The 25,445-nt window shown below is 38.2% G+C and overlaps 1 protein-coding gene across 1 annotated transcript; it reads right to left on the bottom strand.

The window, feature by feature from the left end:
* Positions 1 to 422: 422 nt before the first annotated feature.
* LOC127100687 (golgin candidate 2) lies at positions 423 to 7,586 on the bottom strand. Its single transcript, XM_051037941.1, has 10 exons — positions 7,265 to 7,586; positions 5,993 to 7,099; positions 5,562 to 5,672; positions 5,362 to 5,421; positions 4,812 to 4,869; positions 3,591 to 3,643; positions 3,303 to 3,392; positions 1,917 to 2,042; positions 1,538 to 1,585; positions 423 to 1,456 (listed from the first exon to the last, which is right to left on the bottom strand). The coding sequence occupies exons 1-10, from the start codon at positions 7,316 to 7,318 to the stop codon at positions 1,091 to 1,093; spliced, it is 2,073 nt and encodes a 690-aa protein (XP_050893898.1). The 5' UTR covers positions 7,319 to 7,586; the 3' UTR covers positions 423 to 1,090.
* Positions 7,587 to 25,445: the final 17,859 nt, after the last annotated feature.

Genomic DNA, 25,445 nt, shown 5'->3' with positions numbered 1-25,445 from the left:
GGTATTTTGATTGAATTACATGAGTGTATGATTTGATTGAGTTATATTTTGGTATCAATGTATGATTTGATTGAATTATATAAGATTTATTAAAATATATCAAATTTTGACAAAAATATTGTTCATAAAATAAAATTTTACTCTCTTGAGATGTGAAATAAAGACGCTTAAAAAATTCAAAATATGTTTCAAGGGTTAGTCCTAAATTTTACCTACGGATTCACTATTCCATTAATACAGGAGGTTTACTTCCTAATATTCCAATGACATTTTGGAATGTTCTAGGTTAACTTCCATAATATTCCAATGGCATTTTAAAATTTTCTAGGTTAACTTCCAATGACATTTTAGAATTTTTGTAAGAGTATCTTCCCCGCTAAGGTGAGAATAGCAATCCACTTATTCATTACAAAATCCAAGTGTACTGAAACAAATAGATTTTTTATTTACTCGAGAAACAATTAGACATATATTATACTCATGAAAAAAGTCATCAAGATTCCAATGCGTTACAGAAATGAATGAATATATAATTAATAACCGTATATATACCAAAAATGAATTGCTTTTTCTTTACAAATTCAAAAGATAATAATCCTTAAACTGCAAGCTGCTGCATCTTCGATTATTAATGCTAAGGTCAAAACAGTGCACTCACAACACAACCATGTCCTTCCAAACCACTGATTAGAGGCTCATTCTGTGGTTGCATCAATGCATCCGTTTCTACACTGTACATACCAAATATCTACTTTTATCATATGACAAGCATTGAAAATTCAAACCCAATCCATCCCTTCTTCAATAAAAATACAGCAGGACATTGCTTATCTCTGATGGAGTAACTTGTTCTCGAGTTAACTTCCACAAATATAATGAGATTGAACTCATGGAGATAGGAAGTTACATAGTCCTATATTTTCCTTCATCACTATTACATTTTTGTGATTATGGTTAAGTACTTTGCAACATTTCTATGTGTTGACTGTGTATGCTTGATGTACTCCAGAGTAACACATCATACCCAATGTAGTGAAGACAACTTAAGAGCCAAGGAAAACGAAAAGCTATAATATACATCACAACACAATCATACTCCTCCCGTGTTATTGATGTTTTCCAATGAGATCACAGCACCAGATCTACCTTCATCCGATGGGCCAGAATGTGATGTCAGAATGTAAATCACCCACAAATGAAGGCAAACAAGGTAAATCACAGCCCATAGTTTGGCCGTTGAGTTCCTTTTTAAAACAAGTGCACCAGTGACAAAAATATAATCTAATTGTTGAAGCAATGACCCCAGGTGTTTTTTGCCAGAGTGAATTCTGGCTTTTAGCATAGGCTTCAATTTTGAATTAGAGAGCTCCCACATTCCAGATTCTAAGTCACTTGATGACGAGGCAGGGTTCATAGCTGACACTGACATGTTCTCATCCAGCAACCTTGACACTGCCTGCTGAGTTGATAATCAAAATTAAAAATCAAATGTATTGTGATTTCAAGAATTAGTATCATGACCTCCGAAAAAGCATACCTCAATTCTAAATGTAAGGCTTGCCTTCTCAGAAGAGAGTGATTCAACCTGTTGACAAGCAGAATAAACTTTTTTAAAATAAAGGGGTCTGAGGTAAGCCAGTAGGTTCCAATTCTGTTTCAATGAACTTGTTTTTTTTTATAAAAATAGTTTGCATTTAAACCGGCTGGATTCTGTAAACCAGATGCAGATGATTTATCGATCATTCTTTTTACAATCTATTTTTTACTGCAATATCACACAAGATTTTATACAAACTGCTAATGTCTTCAGTGGGTTTGTAGGACAGACCAGACTGGCTGGTTGAGCCTGAATTAAAGCAGTGAATCTTGAGCATTTGCAAAAATATTACAGCCAACTGGATGTATGAAAGACTCACCTTAGATTGTTTCTGTATTAAATGATCAGTCATTTGATTAAGCCTTCGCTTGAGCTCAAATTCAACTTCCGTTGGCTCTTCTATCTCTTTCCTCGTCATTTCAATGTCAGCTTCAAGCTTCCTTGCCTGTGAAGTTTAAGTGTATTAAACAACTACAATGCCGATAGAATTCATATTGACTTTGAAGTACTGGCAATATATAAAGAAAATTTTCAACTTAATGAATCATAGTTATATAGGATCAAGTGGTGATGAAATCAGTAAGCTATTGGACAAGTGAGGTAGCTTCCTTTGATTATCTGAATTTGGAGCATCTTGATAATCATTGAGTGTGGTGGATTGCAATCTTTTGTCGTGAAAATTGAAGCTTCACAAGCTAACCAAACCGTCTTAGTCTGTCTGCAATTGAAATCACTTCACTTTAAATTTTCAAAACTCTTTTTTTTTTCATGATCTCTTCTTCCAATTTGGAAAAATTCTCATTTTAACCAGAGTGATGCCATCCTTGACTGTGCATTGTTTGCCTCTGGCACCATCACACCAGATGGAGGCAGAGCTAGGGTTTGCACTTTGCACTTCTACAATATTTTCTTTTTTTAAAATCCTTATAGAAGGATGTATAAGTAAATACTTACACATGTTTACATGCAAGTTGCCTTTAATATATCACAACCGTTAACTATTTTACAATTAAATCTAATGGATAATAATGGCTCTTCCCTGATGAGGCACCTTTATCATGCCACACCTTAGACAAGCCATGGCTAAGGAAAACATTTTTGTTTTACATGAAGTCAAAAGTGGATACCAACTGAGTATAGAATAGATTATATTTTGGTGTTAACCCTCTGGTTTCCAGGGGAAGGGGACACTGGTAACGCAGAATCCGACCGGGAGGTAAGTAAAGCCTGACCAAGAATTGTTCCACTCAGAATTCAAATTCGGGTTCTCTCAAATGATTCGACCTTAAGTAGAGCTCATAAACCACTTGAACTCAAATCACTGGGTTGGGGATAGGATAGATAACACGGCATATATTTGGGCACATTTTATAAGCATGAAAAAGTATGGAGAGCATGCAAAAATTCCAAGTTTCTGGAATTCAGTATATTCCAGTTCTGGAATATACAAGACTAATCTCATTTGATAAGAAGATTCATTTTGATCATTCAAAGAAGATTCATTTTGATCATTCAAAGACTTCTTTATCTTCCTAAAATATAATTTTGAAGTTAGAATAAGAAAAAACCCTATTTAATGCAACAAAAGAAACAGGGAGACACCAAATTAATAAGGAAATACATTACATCTGAAACATAATAGCTCTTCAAGGTCATGGAAAAAGAAGTGAATATGATAGGCACGTGGACAAGTATAAAAGCTTACCTTTTCCTGTAACTGTGCAACTTTATCATTAGTAGAAGAGTGCTCAGCCTCAAGAATTTCTCGTTCAAACTCAACTCCTTTTGAAGCGAGCTACAACATCACAGCATAGATAAACAGATGTCAAGAATACTCAACTACGAGAAAATGAGTATATAAGTTTAAAAGGGGGAATATGTGAACAAACGAGAAGAAAATACCACAAAGACACCCTCTTAAAATCCCCACCTAAGGAAAAAGTAAACAAAAGAAGCCAAAATACCAGATTTAGTAAAGAATAGGGTAGCTTACTTGATTTCGTAAAGCTCCAGTTTGATGAGGATTCCTCGTGCTCTTTTTGAGCTCTACAAAAGTTAAAGGGTTAACCCATTATCAGGCCAGCTCATTAAAACATAATCTCGACTACTCCAGCACTCTAAGTAACCAATTTGCGATGATACATAATGATTATTAAATGTTCACTGATGAATGATAAGCAAAGCTACCATTAATCTATATAGAAAGAAAGACATTTCCAGAACATATTTGTAGTCAACTGTATTCTCGGGCAAAAGTAAGGGAAATCCTAGTTGATGTGTGTGCTTGGGCATTCCTCGTCTCTTGAGCTAGCATATAGAGTTGAGTTAAACCTAGCCCAAATTATAATATGGCCATCTTGGATATGTAATTCAGTCACCTACATTTTTTTGTGTGCTCATAAGTAGCATGTTGAGATCCCAAAGATCAAAGTAGTCCATGTAAAGCTTGAGCAACCCTACCACTTGAGCTAGCTTTTGGGGTGAGTTAGACCTAACCCAAATTCACATAATGTGGCTCCTGAAAACCCTATTGAAGCCTAACACAACCTTGTTTGAAACCTAAATGGCCTGTCCTTTAACTGCATACTAACCACCTATTTTGTCCAACATGTAAGTAGCTAAAAGTTCAAATCATGAATAATCATTGTTCTATTGGGCATATAAATGTACCCAATAATTCCAGTGCATATGCTCATTATGCTGTTCAACAAGCAAGAAAATTTTCCTTTAGGCCTATACTATTAAGTTACTAACCTAAATTATCTTTATAGGCCTATTCTAACCTTTTGCCATTTTTTATTAAGAGCTCGTAGACTAATACATACTTAAGAATTAAGATTTGAAAATAAGTTTCAAGTTAAAATGAAACAAATATATTATAAACCTTGGTAGCTAATGAGCCCCACGAAATGACACAATTAATGGTTGAAATGAAACATAAGGGTCTGTTTACTTTGAAGAAAAAGTGATTTGTTTTCATTTCATGTTTACATTTTTAATTATAAAACGGCTGCTAATTGCCAAAGATTTGTACAAGAAACACTTGATAAACTTATTTTTGTTTTCAAAATTTCCTGTACAAATCTTTGAAATCAGGAAGAACAGAATGAAAACAACGTGGCAGTCTTATGATAAAGAGAGAAAATAAGAAATGAAAACAAAAGAGACCTAGTATTTCAGATTACAAATCAATGGCTTTACAAAAAGGCAGTACCTTCAAGAACAGATTCTTTCAATGCAATTTTTTGTCTGAGTTCTGCTACTTGTTTGGCCTGATACAAAACATATCATAAGTAACGCATAATAATTTAATATGCTTATCCAGATCTGAAGATGACACGCGGATTTGGTTAATTCAACTCTAATATAAAAGTCCCATTCTAAGCCATTAATAAAGCTACATTTGTAATCAAAATATCTTTAGGGAGCTGATAAGCCAATTCAATTGAACTTTTAAGCTTTTAGTTCCAGCAGTGTTTAGGGAATTTTTCCAGACAGTGTCAGAGAGTCAGTATGGAGATAAAATCTTCGATTAATTGTCTCTCATCAGCTTTCATTGTGATGCCATGACCATTTGGCCGTACTATTTTAAGAAATCATAAGTTCCTCTCATATTTAAGATCAAGTGCAAAACTTTGTGATAAACAGTGGCAAGTCTATTTTGTATTCAGTGACTTCAGAATTTTATCAACACTACAGACAAAAACCATGGATTCTATGAATCATGAAAAATGGAAGGAAATCATCTTAGAATCTAAAAATACCTCTACTTCAAAGCTCCACTGTACTGCTGCGAGGGATCTTGCAAGATCGGCATTAGCAGTCTACAACCAATGCATACATTTATCAATGACAAGCTTATCTAGATATTTGCAAAACTAGAGCATCATGAACAACATATTTACCGAGTGTGCTGTAAGCTTTACATTACAGACAGATGGCTTAAATCGTTCAATTAACATACCTCCAGTTTAGCTAACCGCGTAAGAATTTCCATTCTAGTATTATTATGTTTTTGCTTTTCTAACTCAACAGCTTCCATTGTTTCCATCATAGTACTCTGAAGGTGTGAAGCCTGAGGGAAAGATTAAAAGAGGATCAAATAAGTAATCAACACGGCGCAGCTTGTTGCCCATTTACCTTCTATAATAGAAGATCGAGATAAAAAAAAATGTAATCAACACGTCAAAAACATCAAGTGCTATCCAAAACAGTGATCTAGACAGCAATTAATTTCAATGCGAAGTCAGCTCATTATGAGAAGCTATTATCATGCGAAAGCTTGAGTAGTCATTTTATTTTTCTAAACTAGACACCCTGTGCATAACCATTGGTATAACACAGAACTTAAAAGAGTAAATGTAAAGATCAGTTCAAAGAACTACGTAAAACTACCTCTTGTGCTTGTTGTTGAGCTCGCTCCTCAAGTATTTTCTCTAGACTTTGTTTCTCCCCCTCTAATTTGGCCACTATATTCTCCTTTTCCTTGATAGCAATCATTGCATTAGCTGCTGCTCTCTCAGCTAGGATCCTTTCTCTCTTCTTTCTCCTTTCTTCCCTCTCATGTTCACTTTCGGAATCAGATGTTGAACCGGACTCTGTATCCGAATCAGAACTTTCGCCACTTGCCATGGAAGAACCTCTTTTCAAATCATTGGATGTTAAATTGTCAGACACTGAATTAAGCTCACGCCTCCCTTTTATCACATTTTTCAGACGACTGCCAACGTCAACTGGGATCTTAGCTGCACGAACTTTATCAACCCCCCTTACTGGTATTGCCTCAGCAGCAATATTTTTGTCATCTTCCCGTAAAGATTCAGGTGAAGAGAAGTCCCTATAACTAAATCGATGCTCACGGTCTTCCTTTTCCTTATTGTTGACCTCAATCACAGGCTTATCAGAACTTTTATTGCTAACATATTCCGGTCCTCTAGTACCATCCGTATCCAATTCTACATTAGACTGCCTATCGCTCGAACCAGGAGAGGTAGATTCCTTCCCATCATCACTGTTTTTTCCACTCAATTTAGCTCCTTTAACAGAGTCTGATCTCAGCAAAGACCTTGGACCACTGTTACCACTTTTCTGATTCCTCTTTATATCAGACACAGATGAACTCTTCTGCTTCCTACTATTTTGCCTTAAAAATCGAGCTGCAGGTACACCGTTACCGTGAATTCCCCCAGAAGCAGAAGCTGTAGGCTGAGTAGGTGAACTAAGAAGTTCAGTCCAATCACCATCTGTGATTGTAGGGCTAGATTTTGGGGAATGTTTAGGTGCAATCGTTGGTGTAGTTTTAAGCACACTGAAATTAGGATCACTGAGCAATTTTCCATTATAATCATTATTCTCATGGATTTTCTTCTTCAATTGATTCTTCAATTGATCCTTCAGAGGCACACCGCTCCCTGGTTTTACAGGAGCATCGATACTGGCTTGTTCCTCTAATTGAAGCCTCTCGTCGTTCTTCCGAAGAGATTCCGCCGCTTGCTGATCGATCTGAACCGTAGAAGTTACGCAATTGCGAAGGGAAAATTGAAATCAATTAAATGCAAATAGAATAATACACGCTATAAACTGAAATTAATGATGAAAATTGCAATTTCGCGGAATGATTATTAGGGAGATAAAGAACATGAGAAGAGTTGTTGTAGAAGGACTTGCCTGATGGAGAATATTCTCGGCGGCTTTGAGTTTGGAGGAGATCCAATTTGCCATGGTTACGGCAAGTGAGATGTGAAGGATGAAAATGAACTCGGAGATAAAATTAGGAGGTGGTTGAAGAAACGCAGATTTGAAAGGAAGATTTGCGTTTGCAGAAGAGAAAATGGAAGAACATGGTGATTTTCTGTCAAACCGTGATGAAAGAAGAAGAAGACGACGACGGTGAAGAAATGAATTAGGAAGAAGATCGAGAGTGAGATGCGAGTTCGGAAACGTGTTTCTTGGCCCAATTACTGTTTTGGGTCCCACCGAGTATTATCCCAAAGACAATTACATACTAACTAACATCAATATTGTACACTTTACCTCTCGATTTATCCCCCTACTTCCACAAATTAATTTTTTTTTTTACCAAAATAGTCCAATTACTTAGAAAAATACACCCTAGATAATTTGGGCGTTAGTATTCTGATTCATAAATTTTTAACACCAGAGAACTAGCCATGAAGTTATTCGATTTTGAAAACTTTTTCGGAGAACTTAGTTCTCTTTTTTCCGATTCGTATTTTTGACTTTTTTTAATGGCTCGTATTAGAGACCGAGACGAGAGCATTTATCGACGATATGGTGATGAACGACAACCTCAACAGTTAATGAATCGAGAGAAAGATTAAATAGGTGCACCTGAGCCTCGTCTCGTCCATTACATCCATCATTCCCCGGAGGACCGTCTGATATGTCTCTTCTGGTGAGGTATCAGGACCATGTTGCTCACCATTTATGGTTCGGCGAAGTAAGTTAATCTCTATCATTTTATGTTGAGCCAAATTTAATATTAATTATTTATATTTTATAACATATATTATGAATTATTTTTAGGAGAGAGTTCCGAAGAAAGAATTGAAGATTGTTGCACATGCTAGAAAATTGATCAAATGGGTTCCGTAGAATCTCCCACCGGTGATAGAGAGATGATTGTCTGATTCTGGTCTATCCTCTCTACAGAGAACCAATTTGTCGAGGATAAATCAGAATTTAGTATCAGCATTTGTGGAGAGATGGCATCCAAACACATCGTCCTTTCATATGTCATTTGGAGAGATGACCATTATATTGTACGGTGTTTCTTGTCTTCTTCATATACAGTGTATGAGAGATTTTTGTAACCCTACACACGGTTTCATTAATTCTGATGTTATTACTCTAGCTATTGATATGTTGGGTGTTTCGTTGGAAGAGACAGCTGAAAAGGTTCGTAGTTGTAGATGTGCGTATTATAGGTTGGATTGGTTGAAGGTGATTTTTACGCGTCAGCGAATTGAGAGTAGATTTAACTATGCAGCTAGAGCCTGTATGTTATTGTTGGTAGGCTGCACCATTTTTGTCGACAAGAATTTTACTCTTGTAGAGGCAAAGTATTTATCACTATTTAGGGATTTCCCTGGATGTGGTAAATATAATTTGGGCCAACTGCACTTGTCACCCTCTACAAATATCTAGGAGATGCTTCTTTTTATACTTGCAACCAGCTTGGGGGATATGCCTCTTTACTACAAGTACAAATATTTAATTTTAATTTTATTTTGAATTATATTAACTTATTTATAATCATTTTAATTGATAATATTCATGTTGTGTAACAATGTTGAATTCATCAGTATTTTTCAACTGTTGGCAAGAGAGGATTTTCTAAGATTGCTAGTATTGGTAGTCCACTTCCTAGGGCGATGAAATGGATGTACAAGCAAGGCAAAAGGTTGATGAGCTCAGACATGTGTTGGATGGATTGACACATGTTTATGTCATTTGGCGCCCTTTTGAGGATCATAGACAACACCGGTCATTTGATGATATATGTTTGTACATTGATGACTTGAAATGGTATTGCATAGTTATACTTGTTGGTGTAAGCCCTAGAGGCCAATACTTTTGGTACTTGTATCGAATTATTTATTAATAATAAAAGGCTTTTTCTTTATTACGTTTGTTTAATAAAGTCCCTAGAATAGCTAGTCTGTTTAATGTATCAAGTATGACTTAATCATGAGATCACATTAAACATAAGGACATTATTCTTAAAGTATCCGTAGTCGAGCTTTATTGTAAAGTGGGATGACATTAAAGCATTAAGACTATTATGTATATAGACTGATGATCACATCTCATGGATCATGGATAAGGAGTTATCAAGTCTTAAACATAGGTATGAATATTAAGAGTAATATTTATACCGGATTGACCCGCTATGAGAATACTATATAGAAAGTTATGCAAAGTGTCATAAGTTATTCTCATGGTGATAATGGTGTATACCACTCTTCGACCTGAAACCACTATGGACCCTAGATGTAGAGTCGAGTGCTTTATTGCTGATCAAACGTTGTCCGTAACTGGATAACCATAAAGACAGTTGATGGGTACTCCACGAAGCATGCTGAGGGACATGAGTGACCTAGATGGAATTTGCCCATCCTGCGTAACAGGATAAATGTCTATGGGCCCAATATTGAACTGGACAAGGATGACACGATCTATGCCTTGTGTTCAATATAGACATAAGGGCAAAAGGGTAATTATACACATAAGCATTATCACAGAAGGAATTGTCAGATCACATGATATTTTCGTGTCTTGGGTAGCAGTGATGTGTTGCTAGATACCGCTCACTGTTTATTATGTTAAATACATGATTTAATATAATTGCCAATGTCGCGAAAACCTACAGGGTCACACACAAAGGACGGATTGATGAGAGATAGAGTAACTAAGGAACACTGTAAGGTACGGTGCCCTTAAGTGAATTGTAGAACATCGTAAAGGTACGGTATACTTAAGTAGAATACGAAATATGGTAAGGTATCATGAGCTTAAGTGATTTTGGCCAAAATACACTTAAGTGGGCTTTTTAGCTTGAAGCCCACACAAGTGGTTCTATAAATAGAACCCTTGTGCAGAAGCATTCATTGCGGTTGCATTATTTTCGTTTTCTCTCTCTCTCTCTCTCTCTCTCTCTCTCTCTCACTCAAAGCCTTTATTCGTACCAGCTAGCACTGAGATTGAAGGAATCCGTTCGTGTGGACTGAGTAGAGACGTTGTCATCGTTCAACGTTCGTGATCGCTCCGTGGATCTGCATCAAAGGTTTTGATCGTCACAAGAGATCTGCACCAAAGGTTTCAATCGTCACAAGAGGTAAATATTCTATCACTGATCATGACCATTCGTAAGGATCTCTAAAGGAGAAAATTTTAATTTCCGCTGCGTTTTGGATCGCAATTCTCCTTCAATACTATACTTATCTCACGGATGTTTGCATCAATTTATATATAAGCAGTACATACCCTCTTCACCTCATGATGTTGACAAACTCGATGTGGATGTTAAGTGGATTGCATATCATGCGAGCATGATGGATGTCATCCGTCCGACATAATTCACTACTACACCATATGATGTGGCATCCGATTACTTGGATTGGTACTATGAGGTGAGACAGATCCTAATTCCTGTCTATGACGAAGGACCGTAAGATCCGAGGCTATCATTCGTTTTACATGAGCTGCATCGTTATTTACATCGTCATGAGGCGGAAGTGGATGACGATGATTTTGTTGAGGTCTTTCGAGCATTACGTGTAGCTCAGGATGGATTGATACCTCAGGGCGGACCAATAACTAATGCTGATGAATTATGAGACTTATGTACTATTCAGACTTATGTAATATTTTTTAGACTTAAATATTTTGAAACTTCTTTACTATTTTATGACTTATGCAATATAATCCAAAATATAACATGAATTAAATATAACATGAAATCAATCATCAATGCAAACCAAAATATAACAATCACATTTCAATTATAATCTAACATATTGCGGCACTACATGCGTAAGGTATTGCCAATGCTGTAACCATCTAGCAAATCCTATCATTCAAGAAATTGCATTTGTTGTGCGATACTTCTTCCAATCCAATGTGATCGGTGGCAATGGAAATCCCTCATTCATGTTTACCTATTTAGGAAATTAATAAGTAAAACATAAATAAAAGATAAGTAATTAACATAACAAACATGAATATTTACCTGAACCCAATGATCTTGGTTTACAAAACCAATGCAGTAAACGGATACATTAGGTGAAGGTGAAGTCTGTTGGTGTAAGCCCTAGAGGCTAATACTTTTGGTACTTGTATCGAATTATTTATTAATAATAAAAGGCTTTTTCTTTATTATATTTGTTTAATAAAGTCCCTAAAATAGCTGGTCCGGTTAATGTATCAAGTGTGACTTAATCATGAGATCCCATTAAACATAAGGACATTATTCTTAAAGTATCTGTAGTCGAGCTTTGTTATGAAGTGGGATAATATTAAAGCATTAAGACTATTATGTATATGGACTGATGATCACATCTCATGGATCATGGATAAGGAGTTATCAAGTCTAAACATAAGTATGAATATTGAGAGTAATATTTATACTGGATTGACCCGCTATGAGAATACTATATAGAATGTTATGCTAAATGTCATAAGTTATTCTCATGGTGATAATGGTGTATACCGCCCTTTGACCTGAAACCACTATGTACCTTAGATGTAGAGTCGAGTGCCTTATTGCTGATCACACATTATCCGTAACTAGATGACCATAAAGGCAGTTGATGGATACTCCACGAAGCATGATGAGGGACATGAGTGACCTAGATGGAATTTGCCCATCCCGCGTAACATGATAAATGTCTACTGGCCCAATATTAAACTGGACAAGGATGACACGGTCTATGCCTTGTGTTCAATATAGACATAAGGGCAAAAGGATAATTATACACATAAGTATTATCACAAAAGGATTTGTCAGATCACATGACATTTTCATGTCTTGGGTAGCAGTGATGTGTCGCTAGATATCGTTCACTGTTTATTATGTTAAATACGTGATTTAATATAATTGTTAATGTCGCGAAAACCTACAGGGTCACACACAAAAGGACGGATTGATGAGAGATAGAGTAACTAAGGAACACCATAAGGTACGGTGCACTTAAGTGAATTGTAGAACATCGTAAGGTACAGTGTACTTAAGTAGAATACGAAATATGGTAAGGTACCACACACTTAAGTGATTTTGGCATATCATAAGATATCGACCACATACACTTAAGTGGGTTTTTTTAGCTTGCAGCCCACACAAGTGGTTATATAAATAGAACCATTGTGCAGAAGCATTTGTGCAGTTGTAATTTCGTTTCTCTCTCTCGCTCTCTCTCTCACTCTCACTCAAAGCCTTCATTCATAGAAGCTAGCACTGAGATTGAAGGAATCCGTTCGTGTGGACTGAGTAGAGGCGTTGTCACCATTCAATGTTCGTGATCGCTCCGTAGATCTGCATCAAAGGTTTCAATCGCCACAAGAGGTAATGATTCTATCACTGGCCGTGCCCATTCGTAAGGATCACTAAAGGAGAAATTTTTAAATTCCGCTGCATTTTGGACCGCTCTTCTCCTTCAAAGTCATCATATGAAAGAAAGTAAAACTAGGATAACCCAATGAGACAAGAATGACGTTATACCAATTTTCTATCACATAACCCATTTCTGGTAATATCCCTCAACCACACTTCAACAATGTGTCTTAAAGCTGCTATTGATACTGAACCACACAAATTCCCATAAAATGGACTAGTATGCGCGTGCTCAACTTCATAAAAACTCTTCTAAAATGAAGCTCTAATATTTCCTAGTTGTACCTTGATATTTCCATTCATAGCCTCCCAATATTTGCACATATCACCTAAACTGTTCTCCAACATCTACTTTAGTTTCCAATGGCCAGACTCAACCCAAAAAAAATAACTTAAATCAATATACTTAATATTAAGATAAATAAACTATGGCTAATTTCAAACACCGTACCTATTAGTTGCGGTGTTGCCCAAATGCAACACTTGGTTGATCCAAGCTCCGACAAATTTATGCCTCTGAGGAGTCAACCATGTGTCTTTAACACAATCAAAAAATGGTCTAAAATCCATACATGTGTGCTCAAGTTGTTGCAACTATTGATGGTACTCCACCTCATCATTAGGCCTTACAAGTTCATACCATAGTTTCTCTATCGACTCTTGTATATCATTCACAACATACTCCTTGCACTTTGCTTTCACATTTGTGTTAATGTGAAATCGACAAAGCAAATTAACTGCCATTGGAAATATTATTTCAATTGCTTTTATCAAAGCAAGGTCTCTATCAGTTAGAATCACTTTTGTCCATAACCCTTGCTTAGTAAACAACTGTTTCAACTTATTCAATACCCAACAAAAATTATCTATTTGCTCAGACTTCATATAGGCAAATGCAACAACAAATGTTAACTCAGTTGATGTCATACCAACTACTTCCAACAAATGTTGTATGTACATGTTTATCTTGTACGTATTGTCCATAATCAACACACTAGGAAACATATTCAACAACTTCACTGATTCTGGGTGGGCCCATAAGATATCTCTCATAACTTCTGACTCGTCTTTTTTCCTACTCCAATAAACATAATCTGAATCCTATATCATCTTACATAAATGTTGCATTTCCATTCTAGGCCCCCTGATGTCTTTCTGCATCTTACTCTTATGTTTATATATTTGGGTGATCCGAGTCACATTCTCTGGATCTTGTTCTTACAATGACAACAATATGTGTCTTGGTGGAACATGATGTTTTATCAAATCAACAACATGTTGTTGATCATCAGCATTAAGTTGACCTACAAACGAATGACCTTCAAATCTATCTAATAAACCATGGTTGTGAAGTCTATATTTTATGTTAATCTTCCAACCAGAACCATCTTTTGATGGTGTTGACCTAATTTTGAATGGACAACCACATTTATTGGTAGCACTTTGTGTTTCACTATCTCCTTTTTTATATTTTCCACCTCTATCACAACCAAATATAACTTTGTCACTTCTTCCTCTCTTGCCAGTTTTGATGTCCGAACGGGTTATCATAACAATCACTCTATTCCTGATTCCAACCTCCATAATCCACCTAGTCACATTTTCTCGTGTCTCAAATTTTTCTGCAGTTAAGAATATCTCAGTGGTATCTACATGTGTCTGGTTTTTATTGCATATCATCAAAGTCATATCCATACTTGCTAAATATAAATGTAGCAAAAATTAATAAATTTTTATAAATAAAAAATTAGTTCTAGAACATTTCAAGGTAAGATATCCAGTTTAAAAAATATAACATCGGAACACTTACGGAGACGTTATTTGGTTAATGAAAACAAAACGGAAAAAGGTGAGCAACCAACATCACCTAGTTTTAAGGTTTTTGTGATTTCTTGCTTTTGAAGCCACAATGATGGATGTTTTGAGTTTATATGATCATATCATGATGGGAAATGAATTTTGGACCTTTGTGGATGATTTTAGGTCAAATTGGTGGGTGGATAAAGTCATGGAAAGTTGAAAAATCAAGCATGAACCAACTACTTGTAACATGGATTAGAGGGATGTTTAAATGGTTGATTTTGATTGTAATGGTCATTAAATGATGTTAGTGAGTGGTAGGGTGATTGGATGGGCAAAAATAAACAAGGTCAATGATCAAAGGAACCTCAAACTAGGGTTTCTTGAGCCATAAGTTTCATCAAGAACCAAGCCAAGATGCATTAGGGTTTTAGGTGTAGGGGTCCAATTGAGATGTTTCAAGGGTGTAAGGCATGAAAAAACTTTATATTTGAGGGGTATTGATCGGGAAAATAGCAAGTGTACTATTTTTCCTTCTATAGTAATAATGGGGAAATTCCCCGAATGTCGATCTCAAGGACTGCAAGTTAATATTGAGTTTAAATTATCATTCAATTAAACAAAAAGTATTAATTTGGTTTTTAGGTGTAAAAATATAATAATAAAAGCAAAGGTAAATAAGGATGAAAATAAAGGTTTATAGAGAAAAAGGAACAATGCCAGGAAAGGTGTATGATTTATCCTTGTAACAACTCTGAGTCACTATTGCATCAACACATATCAATTACTACCAGTTCTTAAGGGTATTTTCTCCCAAGTCCTTGGTGAGAAAACCTTTAATCAATCTACCCTAATTTCCATGTCCATAGCCAATTAGGGTGAAGTTAAGTTGTATAATATCAAGAATACTCTGGTTCATACAGGGTATCCCTAGTCCTAGGTGATATCTACTGTAGAGTAACCTTATGAAAACCTTATCAATGGCGGTCCAACCTAATTGATAACCATAAATCAATCTCGATTGGTCCGAAAGAGAAAGCAATAAACACATCAAAAGGTTACCGTAAAAACAATATTATAAATGCAAATGTAAACTCAAATTCGTTACAATTCTAAATTAGGGACACCCCCTAGCATTGGGGGGTTTAGCAACTCATATTGTTTAAAACAAATTCAAGATAAAAATTACACATTACAAGTAATTGGATGACTTTGATCTTCAATCGCTCCCGCTCATGAATATCTTCAGCTCTTCGAATGCCTTGATTTCTGTAATCCTTGATTGCTTCACAATACTGTGTTTTGCCGTATTCCAAGATGATTTTTCCTTTGGCAGAAGACCCTCTTTTATAGTGAAAATTCCAAGCAGCAGTTGGACAGGTCCAAAAATATCTTCAAAAATCCCGACGAACAAAAGCCCGAGAAAAACTGAATTTTTGGGCTTGGGCTGACACGACCCGTGTCAGCTGACACAGGTGGCCGTGTCAGCCTACTGTTCTGGTTAACACGCCCCTGGCAGGGGGTGACACGGTTGAGGATGCTGCATGACACGGCCCGTGTCAAGCTACTGTTTTTCTTCACATGTCCTCCCTTGCCTGACACGGCCCATGTCAGGTGACACGGGTGGCCGTGTCAGGCCTCCTATACCAGGGTTTTCTTCTCCTTTGCTTGCCGGAATCTCGCACTGTCTCGTTCTGAGTTCTCTGGTTCTTCTACCTGGACCTGTTCGACAAAAACACAGCTATCTCACGCATAAAATCACGAAATAAAAAGTAAAACATAACAATGATTAAAATTGCTTAAATAAAATGACGGAGTAAAACTAACTCGAAACGTATCATAAATGCTTGCATAGTGTGTCAAAAGCCTTTGTTTTGAGTCGGATCAGTTACGAAAACTCAATGCAAATGGTGACTGATCACAACCCCAAACTTAGCTCATTGCTTGTCCCAAGTAATGTCTCAGACACATTGTCACTCCCCAGAATTCTTTATGTTTTCCACCCCTGCTGAGATCATTCGCTAACGTCTTCCCTTTTCCTTCCACAAATCTTGCTTTTATTTGTAAGTCTTCCTTCGCACTTTCACTTCAAAGAACCGTTTCACCTGTCAGCTTATATCACATTCTCACCAATTCTCTCGGGGTAAACTGTGTACACTCATAATTCAAAGTATGCAATATCACTCATAAGTTTGAATAGTCTCTCTTTTCCTATCACCTACACACAACACACACACTTTTGAGGTCTTTCGAGTTGTAACTTGGCTTGGGTTAGGGGATGGATTATAAAAAAGGAAAACAAGTGGCTTTTGGTTCAGAGTCGATGTCACATCCTGTGTTTGTTTCTTTTATTTCCTCGGTTTTCTTTTCTTATTATTTTTTTCTTCACCGAATGCCCTTTTCCATGCTTCTTTTTGAATCTTCGAGTTATCATTTTTCTCTTTTTATTTTTCTTTCTTTCTCTCGATTCATCAATTTTTTCTTTTTCTTTTGTTTTTGCACTCTCTTGGGCTTTGGGAGCTTTGGGGGTTTTACCCCAAACTTAGCTTTTCAACACAGTTTGAATGTATTATCACGACTCTGAATAGGGTGAGGAAGTGTTTTTGGTCAAGGGGGTACATTTATGGGGTTTAAACAAACAAATGGATATAGGCCCAAATGGGGTTAACGAGGGATATAATTATTCGGGATGGCTAGAAAGGCTCGGGGTTAATTTCAAACAACGTGCCTCAGTATGTGTATCATGCAGTGACAGTCCCAGAGAGTCTATGCAAATTTAGAGTGATAAAGACAAACCTGAATGTCGCTCATGATGATCAATGTGTTTGACTTTTTATGACTCTCTTTGTTTGGTTCAGCTTTGACAGGACCCACAGTACTCATTAGTTTGGTGCGATCTCTTCCTTACTTCGGAATGTACAAGATACTCATGTCGGTTAAGCTGTATATGTTGCGTTCGATCTTTACTTTCAGCAGTGTCAACTTCCTAGGGAGATCCTTCACAACCAACCATGGTGAGTGGTGTGATCCTTTCATCCACTCTCAATCGTGATCATTACTATTTCCATCCTGTCAACACAGACTTGACACACTCGCAGCATAATGTACCTTCAACTAGAAAAATCAAATCTAGAATGCACAAAAGTAAAATAACACAATAACAAAATACTGAGAATAAAATACTAATAAAAGACATAAAATCTCCCCCACACTTGAACTCAAGATTATCCACAATGTTTTCGAACAAGAGCGAAGGAGGGCACTTACAGTGTCCTACTGAGGAGGTGGTTGCGGGAAATGCAACATAAACTGTCGCATCATGCTGCTCATCTCATCCAACATCGCCCCTTGACGGGCTTGCTCGATGCCTTACCGTTGTTGTTCCGTCCTCAAGTCACCTATCTCGGTTTGTACCCAGCTCCATTGGTCAGTTGACCAAGATGATGAACCTGCCGCCTATTGGGTGGGTTCCTGATGCGGTGGTACAAACTGCTCAGAAGGTGCTTGAGGATCTTCTTCTTTTACTTTCGTTCCTTCCACCTAGTCATCCATAAATTTCTCACCTGTAGTAAAATGGTCATTTTCGTGGCCTTCATCCGCGTCGGGGTCAGGGCTCACATACAACCAATTAGCACAGTCAGTAATAGCGACTCTGTCCGGATTCGGCAAAGCGATGATAAACCTCTTATGGATAAGTACGGAATAGTAAGTAGGGGCAACATCAATCATACCTTGTGAAATTAGAGCAGGCATGTCAATTTTGGTGATACCTGCAATTGGCGTGTCTTCGAGTAAAACAACTTGATACCCGAAATGCTCAGCGATTTGGGTGATCATTCCCCTTACGGATATGCCTCCGGAGTTTGCTCGACCGACTCTGCCCAGATAGTCTGTTGTAAAGGCAGCTACATTGATGGCTTTGTTTTGAGTCATCAAGTACATAAAGAATAGCTCTCTCTGAGTAGCTACCCATGTGCTATCGTCTCTTCCAAACAGGCTATAGGCTAAACCCTTATGAGCGTACCTGAAACATGGATTCTGGATGCCCGAGGCTTTCGCACCTTTGGAGGAGTAATCCGTCCTCCCGGTTATGGAAATCCAGAAATCCTTAGGTGAGAACCCGTCTGGGACCGCTCCTGGTCCATTAAGAGGGAGTCGGAGTATTGCTGCTAACTCCTCAACAGACAGCTCATGATAATTATTAAACAACCAGAAACGCAAAGTGCCAAAATAATACCTGGTCGTGTCTATCCACCGTTTTCCAGGTGGAATTCCAACGTGCTAAGGAATTCGAGAGTAACGCGCTCGTATGTCGGCGCTCCCAGACTCATGAACTCGAGCATTCCCAAGACATGGAACATCCGGTATACCTCCATCTTCAGCCCCAGAGCGTTCATAGTATGCTCACACATATACCTCGTCAGCGTGAGTTTGCGCTTCCGGTGAATTTGGTATCTCCGTTCTTGTTTCGGATTGTCAAACACGATGTTGTATGGATTTGGATTTCGACTCAGGCGCTTTCGTGATTTCACCATTTCCGCGAGTTGTTGCTTTCCGGTGAGGATTCTCCGCGGGGGCATTTTGGACCTGCAAAAAATAGAAATTATTTGAACTTTTGAGTTAGGAAAATCCGAAACCGTGGTTAGGATCGGGACGGCGAGTGGAGTAATATTAGTGAAGGGTGTTATGGCGATAGGTGAGTGGAAATGGGGGTTATGGAAGATTTTAGGTGGTGAGGTTTATGAGTTTTAATGGAAGTTGAAAGGTTTTGAGAGAAAGAGATGAAAAATGATGAGAGAGAATAATGAGTTGTAGGAGAAAAATCTGATAATGATAAGGTGAATGGGGAAAATATATGGTTAATGGTGGATTAAGTGGGTGGGTCCCACGAAAATTCAAAAATTTCAAAAAAAATTCAAAAAATTCGCCTGCCTGACACGGCCGTGTCAGCTGACACGGGTGGTCGTGTCAGGCTACTGGTTTCCACAAGGTTTGGCATTCATCTTCAGTGCTCCTGACACGACCGCCCGTGTCAGGCTATTGTTGATAAAAAAAAATTGTTCATTTTCAGTGCTCCTAACCCGGCCCGTGTCAGTTGACACGGGTGGCCGTGTCAGCTAACACGGGTGGCCGTGTCAGGCCACTGTTTTCCATCTTTCTCGTTTGCTTTTCCCTTTCCTGACACGGCCCGTGTCAGCTGACACGGGTGGTCGTGTCAGGCTGTCATGTTTGGCTGTTTTTAGGTTTTCTCTCCGATTCAACTGCTGGTACCTTTGGCCATGTTGATCGTTCTTTTTCATGACTTAGACATTTGTTGATGTGATGTTCCCTCCTTGTAGAGCTCCTGTATAAACCTACAAACACACAAAGCTGATTAGATATAAAAAGCGTGGGTTGCCTCCCACGAAGCGCTTCGCTTAACGTTGTATGGCTCGACGGTCCTTCGTCTGCTTAGGTGAGACAGATTTTATCGATTGGACCACCCTCCTGGTCTTGTATGTACGGTTTAACTCTCTGCCCATTCACCTTGAACGTGTCTTCATTTGCTGGATTTCTTAGTTCAACGACCCTATGCGCAAATACTTTCTGTATCTCAAAGGGTCCCGACCATCGTAACCTTAGTTTCCCTGGGAATAGCTTCAACCTTGAGTTAAATAATAACACCAATTGTCCTTCCTGAAGGTTTTTCTTCTGAATGCTCCTGTCATGCCAAGTTTTGGTTTGCTCTTTGTATATCTTGGCATTCTCATATGCTCGATTTCTGAATTCTTCCAGCTCTTGTAATTGGAGGATCCGAGATTTACCCGCTTTGGAAAGATCATAGTTGAGGAATTTGGTAGCCTAGAACGCCTTATGCTCAAGTTCGAGTGGTAGATGACAAGCTTTTACCGTAGACTAATTGATTTAGGGACATACCTATTGGTGTTTTGAACACTGTTCGGTATGCCCAAAGTGTGTCATCAAGCTTGATTGACCAATCTTTTCGTGAGGCACTGACGGTCTTTTCTAGGATTTGCTTGATTTGCCGATTGGATACCTCAACCTGTCCACTAGTCTGGGGTAGGTATGGTGTGCCGATTCTATGCTTGACATTCTATTTCCGTAGTAGGTTCTCCATCAACTTATTTAGGAAGTGGGGCCCTTCGTCACTAATCAGTGCTCTTGGTACCCCAAACCGCACAAAGATACAATTCTTGAGGAAATTTATTACCACTTTTGCATCATTTATGGGCAGTGCAACTGCTTCCACCCATTTCTACACATAGTCAACCGCAACCAGAATGTATTGCTTTCCAAAAGACGGTGGGAAGGGTCCCATAAAATCTATCCCCCGTACATTGAACAGTTCGACCTCTAACATGGCATTCTGAGGCATCTGATTTCTTTTGGATATGTTTCCTGTTCTCTGACATCTATCGCACTCTTTTACCACTACTTGTGCATCTTTGAACAGTGTAGGCCAGTACAATCCTGACTGGAGGACTTTTACTGCGGTTTTGTCTCCGCTAAAATGTCCTCCATACTCTGAGTTATGACAGGATTTTAAGATGTCCCTATGCTCTTCCTATGGAACACATCTCCTGACTAGGCCATCTAATCCCTTTTTTTAAAGGAATGGATCGTCCCACACATAGAACCTGCAATCATGCAAAAACTTTTTTCTTTTGTTAGAGTCAAAGTCATCAGGTATCAGTCCACCTACCACAAAGTTCGCGTAATCGGCTAACCATGGGATATGCGTAACGGCTAGAATACGTTCGTCTGTGAACTCATCTCTAATGGGGTGCGTTTCTTCTGTTTCTTGAATCAGAGTCATCCGAGACAAGTGATCAGCAACAGTGTTTTCACTACCCTTTTTGTCTCTGATTTCCAGGTCGAATTCTTGTAGTAGTAGGATCCATCGCAGCAGCCTTGGCTTTGATTCCTGTTTGGCAAAAAGATATTTTAAAGCAGCATGGTCAGTATACACAATTACCTTTGATCCCAGCAGATAGGATCTGAACTTGTCAAACGCGTATACCACATCCAGGAGTTCTTTTTCTGTGGTTGTATAGTTCATTTGAGTAGGGTTTAGTACGCGGCTTGCATAATAGATCACATACAAGAGCTTCTCCTTGCATTGCCCTAGTACTGCCCCTACTGCATTATCACTCGCGTCGCACATTATCTCAAAAGGAAGAGACCAATCGGGGGCAATCACTATGGGGGCTGACACCAGCTCCTTCTTCAAGGCCTCGAAGGCTTGCCTACACTCCTTGTCAAATAAGAATGGGGTATCTTTTACCAGCAGACTGGTCAGTGGTTTGGCAATCTTGGAGAAATCTTTTATGAACCTGCGGTAGAAACCCGCATGTCCTAAGAAGCTTCGGATGCCTTTTTCATTTACCGCTGGTGGTAAATTTGTTATTACCTCCACTTTTGCTATGTCCACTTTGATACCTTTGTTGGAGATCTTGTGTCCCAAGACTATTCCTTCCCGTACCATGAAGTGACATTTTTCCCAATTCAGGATCAAATTTTTTTGCTGGCATCTTTCTAACACAAGTGACAAGTTAGTCAAACAATTATCAAATGAAGAACCGAATACTGAAAAGTCATCCATAAATACTTTCATATGCTTTTCGAGCATGTCGGCAAAGATTGAAGTCATACACCTTTGAAAGGTGGCCGGTGCGTTGCACAATCCAAATGGCATTCTTCTATAAGCAAAAATACCATAGGGGCACGTGAATGCAGTCTTCTCTTGGTCTTCAGAGGCAACTGCAATCTGGTTGTACCCTGAGTAACCATCTAGAAAACAATAGTAATCGTGTCCGGCTAACCTTTCCAGCATTTGATCAATGAATGGTAACGGGAAGTGATCCTTCCGTGTTGCCACGTTAAGTCTTTTGTAATCAATGCACACTCTCCAAGAGTTTTACAACTTCTTTGCGTACCACTTCTTTCATGGCTGGGTTAAGTCTTCGTTATGGTTGCACTACCGGTTTGTGATCATCTTCCATTAAGATCTTGTGCATGCAAATAGTCGGGCTTATACCTTTTAAGTCCTCAATTGCCCATCCGATTGCACCCTTGTATTTTTTTTAGCACTTGAATGAGTTCTGCTTCTTGGACACTCTGTAGACTAGCATTCATAATAGCTGGGCATTTTTTTTCAGTGTCTAGAAATACATACTTCAGATTGGTTGGTAACTGCTTCAGATTAACCCCTTTTTTTGGTCTTCAGTGACATCTGATGGTGGTGGTCTTAGATCTTCCCACCGGTGTGGTCTAGATCTAATCTATTCAGGTTGTTTTTCCATCATAGCAAGCACTTCAGACTCTCCTTCATCTTCATTACTTTCAAAAATGGATAAGCTTAAGACCCGGTTTAGTGGTGACTGGGGTCTATGCTGTTCATTTTCTTGAGCAATTATTTGGTCGATTATCTCTATAGTGTTTCTTGTGCCGATATCATCTTTGTATTGCATTGTGTTCCTCACATCTACTTTTAACTCTTCATCATAGACCTTGAGGGTCATAGTTCCTTCCTCAATGTCTATCATGCACCGTCTTGTCTCCAAGAAAGGTTTGCCCAATATGAGAGGAATCTCCTCATCTTTCGGCATTTCCAGAATGACGAAGTCAACTAGGAAGACAAAATTGTCAATTTTTACAAGAACATCTTCCACAATACCACAGGATCGCCTCACAGAGCGATCCACAAACTGAAGTGTCACTCGAGTATCTTAAACATAGCCGATGCCTAATTTCTTATAGATGGACAGTGGCATCAAGCTTACACTTGCTCCTAAGTCAATCAGAGCCTTCTTGAATTTTCTATCACCAATAGTGCATGGAATAGTAACCGATCCCCTGTCTTTCTTTTTTACTGGGATTTTCATGCCTTGGAGAATGGCACTGCATGTTTCAGTTAGGATGATTGGTTCCGTATCAGTGGAACGCTTCTTGGAAATTATGTCTTTCATGAACTTGGCATATATTGGCATTTGTTCCAATGCTTCAGAAAAAGGGATGTTGATTTCGAGTTTTTTGAACATTTCCAGGAACTTCTCAAAATTCTTTTAATGTTGATTTTTCTTTTTCTGTCTTGGAGGGTAAGGGAGTTTGATTACTGGTTTAGGAACCTTCTCTTTCTCCTTGACAGGAGGTGGTATTGCTTCTTCATCTTGGTTTTTTGTTTCCTTGATTTCTAAATCCACCTCTATCAATCCATCTTTTTCTATATCATTTTCCTCTATTGACTTTCCACTTCGGGTTGTGACAGCGTTAACAGTGTTATGTTCCCGCGGATTTATCACCGTAGCACTAGGCAGGGTACCCGGGGCTTGAGAGTTTGAAGCTAACTATTGTGCTATTTGTCCCATTTGTACTTCAAGATTTTTAATGGAGGTTGTGGTGTTTTTCTGATTAGTCCTTGTTTCTTCTTGAAACTGTATGCTATGGGCTGCTAACTTTTCAATGGTAATTTCCCATTCAGCCTTTTTAGGTGCCTGTTGTTGCTGCTGTTGTTGATACTGAGTCTGATATTGCCCTGTACCTTATTCCGAAACATTCCCTCTATGATCTTTCCAGGAGAAGTTTGGATGATTCTTCCAACCTGGGTTGTAAGTGTTAGAATAGGAATTATTCTGCTTCAAGAATTTGATCTCTTCAATTTGTTGGGGAGTCGCAAAGTAGTAGACCGTGTGATGAGGTCCATTACAGATTTCACAAGTGCTCTCCTGAGCTGGCTGAACCTGCGCTATCTGTTGAGTACCTATATTCATAGCTTTCAGCTTTTTGTCTACTTCGGCAGCAACTGTGTCTTCCAGACGGATTTTATTTGTCTCTAATTTTAGATCAATCACCCCATCTGGCTGACTGGTACACCTGTCGTATAGCTCTAAATGCTCATTGGCAGCTATTGCTTCAATAATCCTCTTGATACCAGTGGCTGTTGAGAAATTTATTGAGCCACCGGCTGCTGTATCAATCAACTATTTTGTTTTTATTTTCAGCCCATTAACGAACATCTGCATTTGTTCGGTCTGATCCATATTATGAGTTGGACACGCTACTAAGATCCTTTTGAATCTTTTGTAAGTGTCTCCCAATAATTCACCATCCTTCTGTTTGAAATTAAGAATTTCATACCTTTTTCTCAGGAATACTGATGCTGGAAAGTACTCATTTAAGAATGCAGTTTCCATCTCCTCCCAGGATGTGATATTGCCGACAGGAAAAGAATAGAACCATTCTTCTGCGTCTTCAGCTAAAGTGAGCGGGAACATTCTTAATTTTTTTGCTTCATCAGTATGACCATCAATTTTCAGGGTGGTGCTCATGGTCAGAAATCTTTGCAGGTGTTTGTTGGCATCTTCATTAACCTTTTCGGTGAAAGGTTTTCTTTCCAATTGATTGATCGTGCTAGGATGTAGTTGAAAATTTGTCGCATTCACCGGTTGGTTGATAATGGTCAGTCGACCACCTGGTGCATTTGCACCTCCATAGTCACCCAGAAGTCTTTCCGGAGGTGGAATTGGAGGAACTTCAGCCATTGGTTCCTTGACTTCTAAGTGATTAGAGGTACTTTCTTCTGTAGAATCCACTCTTTGTTCTTTGCGTCTTCGGTGAAGGGTTCTCTCGATCTCTGCGTCAAAAAGAAATTCAGCTGAGTGTTCTCCTCGCGTACACAAATTAGTAAATTTTAAATGATAGAAAAATAATTTTATTGCAGAGCAACAAAATTTTAATTGAAATTAAAATTAAACTCTATATTTTTGGCAGTCCCCGACAACGGCGCCAAAAACTTGACCGGGAAAATAAAAAATGTACTATTTTGCCTTTTATAGTAATAATGGGGAAATTCCCCGAATGTCGATCTCAAGGACTGCAAGTTAATATTGAGTTTAAATTATCATTCAATTAAACAAA

The sequence above is a fragment of the Lathyrus oleraceus genome, chromosome 7 (genome assembly GCF_024323335.1).
Source record: "Lathyrus oleraceus cultivar Zhongwan6 chromosome 7, CAAS_Psat_ZW6_1.0, whole genome shotgun sequence".
Classification (NCBI taxonomy): Eukaryota; Viridiplantae; Streptophyta; class Magnoliopsida; order Fabales; family Fabaceae; genus Lathyrus; species Lathyrus oleraceus.
The sequence above is the reverse complement of the archived record's forward strand: the minus strand, read 5'-3'. Positions and strand labels throughout refer to the sequence as shown.

Excerpts from the sequence above, each read along its gene's own strand:
- LOC127100687 (XM_051037941.1), bottom strand. The coding sequence starts at position 7,318 with ATGGCAAATTGGATCTCCTCCAAACTCAAAGCCGCCGAGAATATTCTC. Across the intron at positions 3,644-4,811 it reads GAAAGAATCTGTTCTTGAAG|AGCTCAAAAAGAGCACGAGG; the intron begins GTACTGCCTTTT and ends TAACTTTTGTAG. Across the intron at positions 3,393-3,590 it reads CTGGAGCTTTACGAAATCAA|CTCGCTTCAAAAGGAGTTGA; the intron begins GTAAGCTACCCT and ends GTGATGTTGTAG.